A 10,766-nucleotide genomic window follows, 5' to 3' on the forward strand; every position below is an offset into this window, starting at 1 on the left:
GTTTCGTTGTCGTGGTAAATAGCGCAGTTCTTGGAATTTCATTCCTCTATTTTATGTGTGAGCTTTTAAAAACTTACCATTTAATCTATTTATTAAGAAAACATGAAGAAGAAACAACTGAATTTTCAAAATGTCATCATCGTGATACGTATATAAATGTTCGGAGTAAATTGCTTAAATAATTCAAATTTGTATAACAAAAATTGATGGGTTTGACCAAGTTTTATGTTATTAGTATATTTTAAAGAATAAATCATTATTAAATTGCTTAAATAATTCAAATTTGTATAACCATAGCTATAATATAATATACAATACAACCCATCTTAGGAACAATGAAAATTATTTATTAAAAACAAAAAATGAAACTCGAGAAAATTCCTACCTTCGGGCATCGAAACTTCAATGACAACAGTCTTACATACTAATATAATGAAGAAAAAAAATATACTATCATTAACTATTTTTTGTAACAAAAAAAACCTAGGTAACTATGCGTAAAATATGAAGTAATTTCTTGGAAAAGATATATATATATATAAAAAAATAGAAATAAGAAGTCACGTATTGCACACGGTTTAATTATTTTTTTTCCCATTATAAATATCATAAATAGTTTTGATCATAAGCACATCTTAATTCATAGCAACAGTTGAGCTTTTGGTAAGTACAACATATCAAATAGCTAGCAAGATACACACTACACTATAGCTAGCCATTATTTTTCTTATATACGTTTTGAATTATATCTTTTTATTTGGACTAGTGGTATATGTTATATTGTCTTTTTATAGCTTTTTTTAATCTCATATCCAAAAATCAAATTTTCTTATGCCAAAATCAATTAACTTTGCAATTTTTTTTTATTGATTTGTTTCAACAGATTAATCACGTGAGATAACTGAGATGGATCATCAACACGCATTTCAATTGAAGCCTGCAGGAGCACCGTACACATGTAGTGGCTGTGGACAACTAGGGTTTGGATCAAGATACCATTGTAAAGACAACATAAATTGCAATTATATCCTTCATGAAGAATGTGCAAATCCCGATCCTCACCCTTTTCATCCATTTTTCGAGAAAAGCATTTTCAAGTTCCATAAGGAAGCACCTGGATATGAAACAAGAATTTGCGATGCTTGTCGCAAAGATGTGTTAGGTTTTGTCTACCATTGCTCTAGAACAAATATCGATCTTCATCCATGTTGTTTAAAGCTAAAACGTAGTATTTCGGATGAAAGTGGAAACGTGACTTTGAAACTTTTACAAAAAGTTGGTTCAAAGTGTGCCAAATGTAGGCATAAGCATGTTGATGGAAAAGTTGAAGGGTGGTCTTATTATGATGGAAAATCTTATTATCATGTGGCTTGTTTCAAGGATTTGATACTTGAGAATTGGAGTAGGGGTTATTTTTCTCAAGAGGATAGATCAATTGCAAGTTCAACTAATAGGGAAACTCAACTTGCCCTCACAAGTATGGAGATAGCTTCAAGTTCAAGTGGTTCAAGGAGAGGAAGGACTATGAGCAAGTACACAAAGATAGCTGTTTTGGTGTTCAAGCTAATATTTTCAGCTATATTTGGAAACCCTATATCTGCTTTTGTTGCTATTGTAGAAGCTCTTGCTTCAAATTAATTTACCGGTCACTTCTACAAAAAAAATTGGATTGTTTTTTCATTTGATCTTTTTTTATTTTGGTCACTTTTAAGTTTGAGTTTGAACTTTGAAATTATAGTTGTTGTATGAGGAATAAAGCTTATGAGTGAGGAAAAAAAATATTTGTACGTAATTAATTTGATGTGTGGAAATAAATATATTGGCTTGATTTGGTAAAATTAAGTTGATAGCTAAACAATTATGTATGAATTGTTATGGAGCCAATATTGAATAGCACGCTAAAGATTGATAAAACGGCAAAAGTTATGGTGCATAACTGAATATCCACCATCAGATCCAAATAACAACCAATTGCAAAACAACCGTTCTTCTCAATAAACTCCTCCTTTGTAACTCATCCAAACAGTTTCCGTTATGGATATCAGAATCACTCAATTCAAATTGGAAGAGTTTTCAATTCGAAGAGGAATTCGATGTCACCAAAGACGAACACTCATTGTCGATAAACAAAGAGTGTTCGGCGGTGCTCGGTGTTTCTGCTGTTTTGGAGTATCAATCGGCGGTGCTCGTGGTGTTTGCTGATGTTGCAGCTGTGTTTTCGTGTGAGGCGTTGAAGGCTGATGTGACGGTTTTCAATTTGATGGATTCTGGTGATGGATGGACATAGTTCTAAGGAGGAAGTTGCTGTTGCTAGTGATACGAGAGCTTTGCTTAATGGATCCAAGTTTGTGGGAAAGGAAAAGGTTCCTTCGATTTTGAAAAATCAGAAAGTTCATGGAATTATTAGGAAGAATGTGAAATCGGTGCATTCTACTAATTCGGGTCATAAATTAGGGGAAATTGAGCTTGGTATTGTTTTTTATTTTTTCGGTACATTGAGCTTGCTATTGTTAAATGGTTTCAAGATGTTATACACTGAAATCATTAGTATCGTTAAATGATTTCAAGATGTTATACACCGAAACCATTAGTATCGTTAAATGGTTTTATATAACCATTAATATAGATTTTTGAAATCCTTAATATTGGTTAAATAGTTTTAAGATGTTATACACCAAAATCATTATTATTGTTAAATGGTTTTAAATAATGATTATTACTGAAACCATAAGTATGGTTTAATGATTTTGATAGTCTTCTATGTAAAACCAAAATAATTGTCTAATGGTTTTGTAATAAAACAAAAGACCAAATGTGATAAACATTTAAACCATTATTCACAAACTATAGTGCACACTTTATAACATAAAAACAATTAACAAATGTGAATCAATCAATTAGTTACCATTTTTTTTGTAAAGCCTCATCATCTCTCTTTTGTTTCTTCCGTTGTAAAATGAATTTCTGCTTTTGTCTAGCTTTTTCAAAATTACTATGAAACCAAAATAATTGTGGTTTATTGGTTTTGATAGTCTTGTATGTGAAATCAAAATAATTGTGTAATGGTTTCTAATAAAATAAAAGAACAATAAAATTATTATTAAGAATTGATATACTATTAAGAAACCATTTTCAATCACTAATCTCGAACTTGGCGATGAATGATGATTCCCGTGATGCTGTGGTGTGGCCGGCGATAATGATGAGCTCTGTGATGTGGCGATGAATGATGATTTCAGTGACGGTGATGATGATGATTTCTGTGATGGTGATGAATGATGATTTCGTGTTGTTGTTGGCGTTGGTTTGTTTTGGACAAAAAAGTGAATTACAAATGATAACTGTTAGTTGCAATTAGTTTGGAGATGAGCTTGGGGGTGTATGACGAAATGAGCTGGGGTGTACGAAGCAATTACGTTGGAGGGTGTATGACGAAATGGGTTGGGGTGTACGAAGCAATTATGTTGGGAGGTGTATGACGAAATGGGATGGGGTGTACGAAGCAATTATGTTGGGGGGTATATGACGAAATGGGTTGAGGTGTACGAAGAAATTATGTTGGGGTGGGGGTGTATGACGAAATAGGCTGGGGTGTACGAAGCAATTATGTTGGAGACTTGGGTGTAGGAAGCAAGCTTATGCATGATGCATAAGTTTGGCTTATGCACCATAACCAGACCCCGCGAAAGGTATTATCACAAAAACATCAGGAATTAATTGTGAGCATTAGATCTGTCCATTCAACAGAAATCATGGGTGTAAGTAGAAATATTTAAGTGATCTTAACAAAAGTGTAATACTTTTTAAATCACTTTTAGAACACAAATCAATCATTTGACCACAAAATTTTCTTAAGACTATTAAAATCAGTTTTATCAAATATTTTCAACATACAAACCATAAAAGAACTTCTCAGTTCTCTCACTCTCATTTGATTATTTTCAACTTACATACATATGTTATTTCATTGTCAAGGAGCTTACTTCTTAATAGGCTCAAATACATATAATCATATCTAAATCTTCAAATTCATGTTCTAAAACTCCTTCAAAAAATCCACAAAAACATTTGTTTCTTCATGCTTGTTACCATCCAACAGATTTTGGCTCTTCACAACTGCAGTATAGATCTTCAATTTGTCAACAGGGCAAATCAAAGAACCAATATCATTATCAGCAATTACTTTCCTCACATGGCAAAGATAATCATTCAAATCATTCATTGCTTTAGCTTTCTGCTCAAGTTTTGTATGTTCAGCCTCGAAATTCTCAGCTTCTTGAATCATTCTCTCTAATTCTTCATTTGATAGTCTTTCCTTTTCATTTGTTAACATAATATTTTTCTTATTACCACCGGTTTCTTCCTCTGCGGACAAATTTAATATTCCATCTTTATCTATTGCAAAACATACTTGGATAGGAAAACCGCGAGGTGCAAGAGGAAGTGAGAGAGAAAACAAACCAAGCAAGTTGTTCTCGCTAGCTATTATACTCTCACCCTTGTAAACCTTAATTAAAAACCTACTTTGGTTATCTACATCCGTAAAATATGTTTTCTTCTTTGTAATAGGAACGGAAGTGTTCTTAGGAATCACAACATCCATGATATCTCCTTTTATTGACGTACCAAGAGACAACGGTATGACATCTCGCAACACTATGTTTGGAACAGACTTGACACTCAACATAGCAGCCTGAATAGCTGCACCATAAGCAACAGCTTCGTCAGGGTTGATGCTCATACACAAATCCTTTCCCCCAAAAAAGTCCTGTAATAGTTGATGCAGTTTGGGGATTCTCGACGAGCCCCCAACAAGGACAACATCATCTACACTACTTTTGTCCATTCCAGAATCTACAAAGCACCTATTGACAATATCCATGCAATTTTCAAAGAGGTCTATGTTGAGATCCTCGAACTTTGCTCGAGTAATCGATGAAGATAAGTCAATGCCCTGAAACAAAGCATTTACCTCAACCGTAGCGACAACAGCAAAAGAAAGAATCCTTTTTGCCCTCTCGCAACTATTCCGCAACCTCCTCAAGGATCCTGGATTTCCACTAATGTCCACTTTCTTCTTTCTCCTGAACTCCTCTACAAAGTGATTCATCATTCTGTTATCAAAGTCCTCCCCTCCGAGGTGAGTGTCTCCAGCAACAGCTATAACTTCAAAGACATTATTCTTAATTGTGAGGAGGGATACATTAAAAGTTCCACCACCAAGATCAAAGATGAAAATGTTTCACTTTTCAGCACAATTAGTTCTTTTCTGAAGGCCATATGCAAGTGCAGCAACAGTTGGTTCATTGATTATCCGCATTACATTCAATCCAGCAATGTTACCGGCATCTACTGTGGCTTTTTGCTGCGAATCGTTGAAATATGCCGGAACTGTAATCACCGCATTTTTAACAGGTGACTCCAAAAACTTCTCTGCGATCCCCCTCATTTTTGTGAGGATCATAGATGATATTTCCTCTGCAAAAAAGTGTTTTCTTTACCCTTGTAGTTAACAAGGATCCATGGGTTGTCATCAATACCAGCAATGACCTTAAAGGGCCACAACTGGGTATCATTCTGAATATCTTTGTATTTCCTTCCAATTAACCTCTTTGCATCTGCGAAAACAAAATCGTAGGTGATGTACTATTTTTTCTTTTGGAATGAAAACATAGCAGTGAAATATTAATAGCTATAAATTTATAAACCATTTATGCAGGAACAAAAAAAAGAAGATAATACTATCAGGAGGGGCCGGTACCACTTGATGGAAGAACTGACCCTCAGACCAATCAACCTTTAATCACCAATGAAAGCAACAAAATAAGGTGTTGTTCTGTTTCCTTGATCATTGTGTATGATCTCTGCTCTATTATTTTGCTCCTGCCATACAGCAACACATGAATAGGTTGTGCCAAGGTCTATTCCGATAACAGGTCACTCATATTTTTTGGCCATTCTGTTTTTGGAATTTTTTTTTTATCTATTTTGGATAGATAGAATTGTTGAAAATATTTTAGGTTGTCTTCTTTAATATATGTGGAATGTAAATTAGCTGAATTCGTCCACTTTAATCTTCAGTCATAAAATGGATTAATATTTCCTATAACGGATCCATGACTTTTTATTACCACCATGACATGAATAGAGTCTCTTCATTTTTTCTCTGCACATTGCATGCGAATGGAAATTGTGGAAAATAAACTGAAAGGTTTCGTGTGATAGCTATAGTGTGACAGTTAGTTATACATCCAATATTTTGTACAGTATATGATTAGTGAAATTAAAGCTACAGTGACATTAAATTATGCAAATGAAGCTGTTATCTGTTAGTTTGTGATAATTCAGAGTTAGATAAGTGCTGGTTCTGAAAGCTCTCAGAACCTCTGAAGCTAGAACAAGTTCTGAAAGTCTCAGAACTTCTAAAGGTGGAGCTTCTGATGTGTGTTCTGCCTCTGAACCTCGTGCATGGTTCTGATGTGCAGTTTGTTATATAGTTTTGTGTCTTTTAAGGTAGTTAGTTAGTTACTTAACTACCAAGTTAGTTAGAAGTTAGTTTTAGGCTATAAATACACTCTATGTGTATGATATCTTTGTAATTCAATTTTCATATGGCCCAGTAGTGGAAGAATAAAATTGCTTTCTTTTCTTAAGTTTTTTTCATCTTCTTTTTCATTCACACAATCTCAAGAACACATTGTTTTTGTGCATTCTACAATTGTGTTCTAACAATATCCGGGGCACGCCATCTTTGTAAATTCTCTGTATTTAATTTCTTGTTAGCAAATGACAATTTTAAGGTAATAGTGTCAATCTAAATTCATTCTTGATTCCCCTCTGCTAGGGTTTTGCCTTTCTGCTTCCCCAAACTGACCGAAGATTCATTTTAGTCCTTTACAATTCATGATAAAAATTTGAGTGAAGACTCATTTAGCTCTTTATAATTTTTTGTTGGTCCAATTCAGTACTCAATCGAAAATAAAACTCAAATTAATTCATGATATTTTTATACCGTTGACAAACTAGTCTCTATTTCATTCTAATAGATGGGGTAGTTTATAAACAATATGAAAATGACATAGACTAATTTGTGTTTTATTTTTGTCAGAGACTAAATTAAGCGGTAAAAAAATTACAAGAGACCAAAATGAATCTTCACTTAACTTAATTTGGTCTCACAATTTTCTCTCTACCCAATTTAATCCCTGACAAAAAAATAAATTCACATTAGTCCTTTACATTTCTGTGATAATGAATAAAGGACTAATTTATCTTTTTTTTTTGTACACAAGGACTAACTTTTTTTCTAGATCATCAAAGATTAATGTGGAATTTTTTTTTATCGGAAACTAGATTTAGCCAACATAAAATTGTGAGACAAAATTGAGCGTCAACTCTTTTTATTTACGTTTCTTCTTCATCTTCCAGAACATTGTAAGTCTACCTCAAACCGGAACGTCAAATCTTGGGCTAGAAGATACTACAATTTTAAATATCAAAACGAAATTTTAATAATATTCTAGAAAGATAATGATATACTCCATTGTGTAAATAAAATACATGAAGATGCCATTGCATTTTCCAAAATGTCGTCATACGTATATAGAAATTCCATACAATTGTTAAGTCATTTCATTAAACCAATTTGACCAAAGTGATAATAACCAATCTAGGAACAGCTAAGCTTCAATGACAACAGTCTTACTAACTAAGTAACTTGTTAAAAAGAATATACAACAAGCTAACTATTGCGTAATAGCGTATAATATGAAGTCATTTCTTGGAAAAGTTCTAAAAAACAAGATTAAACAAAACACTTATTGGACACGTTTTCTTTTGCATATAAGTAGCTAGCTCCTATGTTTGTGGACATACAAACGCATCCTATTGTCAAAAAGAAGAAAAAGATCAAACATATACAAACGCATCCTAATTAATAGCAACAATCAAGTTTGTGGTATGTATTTCTATTGGCTTTTTCTTCTCTACCCTCACATAAATTGAGGGCATATGCCCTATGCTGATGTGGCATGATGTGTCACCAATCAAATTCAACCACATGTATTTAAATCAAATATAATTAATTTTTTACCTCAAAGTAATTTTATTTTAAATTAATTATATTTTAAGTATTATATTTTATGAATTTACATTTTGGTCATTGCTTCTAATTTGTTTGTTTGCCTTCTTCTTCTTCCATCTCTATTTGACAGGCAATGAACTAGATAACTGACGGCAGTGTGAGAAGAAAACTGAAACAGACGGTGGGGGTTACAGATTGCAACGGCGGTGGCAACGGTTCATCTTGAATTTTGGTAATTAGATTGCAACGGTGGCGAAGGTGGAAACCTTATCAAGAATGTTATCTGCGTACAAATTGAATTTTGGTAATTAGATTGCAACGGCGGCAACGACGGCGACGGTGGAAACCTATGTTTCTCCGCTCATGGATAATTTTGTTGGATATCTATTCCAAATATTTCACATACAATGATTCTTAATTGCCAGGAATGGTGAAAAATTGATTTTGGGTCTATGGGTGCTGGGTTTTGCTTTCACGCAGAGAGGAAGAGCAAGAAGAAGGCAATTGGGGAATCAATATTAGGGTTTTTGATATGTTATAAATTGGGGAATTTGTGATTGTTAGGTGCTGTGATACTTTTCATAGCATTATCCATGTACTTTTCATAGCATTATCCATGTAGTCTGCAACAAAAAAGAGGAGAACAAAAAATAGAGATGGAAGAAGAAGAAGGCAAACAAACAAATTAGAAGCAATGACTAAAATGTAAATTCATAAAATATAATACTTAAAATATAATTAATTTAAAATAAAATTACTTTGTGGTAAAAAATTAATTATATTTGATTTAAATACATGTGGTTGAATTTGATTGGTGACACATCATGCCACATCAGCATAGGGCATATGCCCTCAATTTATGTGAGGGTAGAGAAGTAGTCACCATTTCTATTTCATATGTCAAATATTAGCAAAATACGCCTTATTTTCTTATTTACATTTTGAATTAATTTTTTGGCTTAACTGCGTCTTATTTTCCAAAAATAAATAAATAAATTTTGGTATGTATTTTAAAATCCGGTTTTATGGTCGCTCAGTTTCAATTTGTTTATAATATTTCTTTAATTTTTTGGTCATTAGTTTAGTAGCTAGAAAATTTCACCTTTGAGGTGAATAAGTGGAGTGTCCGGGTTCGAACTCCGACTTCTGCATATATAGTGCGATGTCTCTACCAACTGAGCTTAGCTCATGGAGACTTTTTTCTAATATTTCTACTGACCCATTTAATTAACTATTTGTATTTTTTTTAATTGTTTTGTTTCAACAGAATTTTCATTCACAAAAAGCATAACTTAGATGGATCACGAACACTCTCTCATTGCAATACAAGCCTCCAGGAGCACCATACAAATGCAGTGGTTGTAAAGAACTAGGGTTTGGATCAAGTCACCATTGCGAATACATCAATTGCAATTATATCCTTCATGAAGAATGTGCAAATCCCGACTACTCTTATGTTTTTCATCCGTTTTTTGAGAAAAGCAATTTCGAGTTCTATAAGAAACGACCTGGATATAAAACAAGATATTGTGACGCTTGTGGAAAAGATGTGCTAGGTTATGTCTACCATTGCTCTAGCACAAACTTTGATCTTCATCCATGTTGTTTGAAGCTAAAACATAGTATTTCAGATGAAAGCGGAACCGTGAATTTGAAACTCTCATAAAGTTCGTTCGAAGTGTGCTAAATGTAAGCATAAGCATGTTGTGAGAAAAGTTGAAGGGTGGTCTTATTATGATGGAAATTCTTGTTGTTATCATGTGTCATGTTTCAAGGATTTGATACTTGAGAATTGGAGGAGGGGTTATTTTTCTCAAGGAGATAGAAATATTACAAATTCAAGTTCAATGAGTGATAGGGAAACTCAACTTGCACTCACAAGTTGTGAGATGGTTCAAAGTTTGAGTATTTCAAGGAGAGCAAGGACTATGAGCAAGTACACAAAGATTGCTGTTGTGGTGTTCAAGTTAATATTTTCAGCAATTTTTGGAAATCCTATATCTGCTTTTGTTGCTCTTTTGGAAGTTCTTGCTTCAAATTAATTTACAAAATAGTTTGGCTTGCTTTTCCATTTTACCTTTTTTTATTTTGGTCCCTTTTGGGTGTTTGAGTTTGAAATTATAGTTGTATATGCATGAGTGAACAAAAAAAATGTACATATACGTTTGTGAAATGAATATATATTATACAATATCGAGTGACTACAACAAAATTGCATTTTAGCATCAATTTTTTGCTGACCCGAATAGTAAAAAATTAGATGCTAAAAGCACTTAGTGTCAGAAAAATGTTCAAAACGGATTTGGATTCTCTACATTCAAAAATTCAACATTCACCTATATTCACTCATATTTAGTGTAAATACGTTAGGAGACAAAATTGAGAGAGATATTATGGTAAGTGGTAATGACAAAATTGACCCTACAATTACACTAAATGTAGGTGAATGTAGAATTGTTGAAGGTAGAGAATCCAAATCCGTTCAAAATAGTGACAACGCTAAAAAATTTAATGCTTAACACTAGCATCAATAAAGCTAATTACCATAATGGACGTCAAAATTGAAGCTACATGCGTGCTCCCTCCGGCCTCATTTATAAGCAAAAGTGAATAAAAAATTTTAGCCTCAAATATAAGCAAAAGTTATCAAAAGTACTCCTAATTAATTGTTCAACTATTTTAC

General features: G+C 33.1%; 1 protein-coding gene and 1 pseudogene across 1 annotated transcript; one reads left to right on the forward strand and one right to left on the reverse strand.

Moving 5' to 3' along the window:
- Positions 1-630: 630 nt before the first annotated feature.
- Positions 631-1,838, forward strand: LOC123891475. The gene is made up of 2 exons (XM_045941346.1): positions 631-663; positions 884-1,838. Exon 2 carries the CDS (start codon positions 907-909, stop codon positions 1,636-1,638), a length of 732 nt encoding a protein of 243 aa, XP_045797302.1. The 5' UTR covers positions 631-663; positions 884-906; the 3' UTR covers positions 1,639-1,838.
- Positions 1,839-4,036: 2,198 nt separating this feature from the next.
- LOC123892095 lies at positions 4,037-5,958 on the reverse strand (annotated as a pseudogene).
- Positions 5,959-10,766: the final 4,808 nt, after the last annotated feature.

Source organism: Trifolium pratense, linkage group LG6 (assembly GCF_020283565.1).
Source record: "Trifolium pratense cultivar HEN17-A07 linkage group LG6, ARS_RC_1.1, whole genome shotgun sequence".
Lineage (NCBI taxonomy): Eukaryota > Viridiplantae > Streptophyta > Magnoliopsida > Fabales > Fabaceae > Trifolium > Trifolium pratense.

Bases quoted from the DNA above. Each gene is read 5' to 3' on its own strand.
- LOC123891475 (XM_045941346.1), top strand. From the start codon at position 907: ATGGATCATCAACACGCATTTCAATTGAAGCCTGCAGGAGCACCGTAC.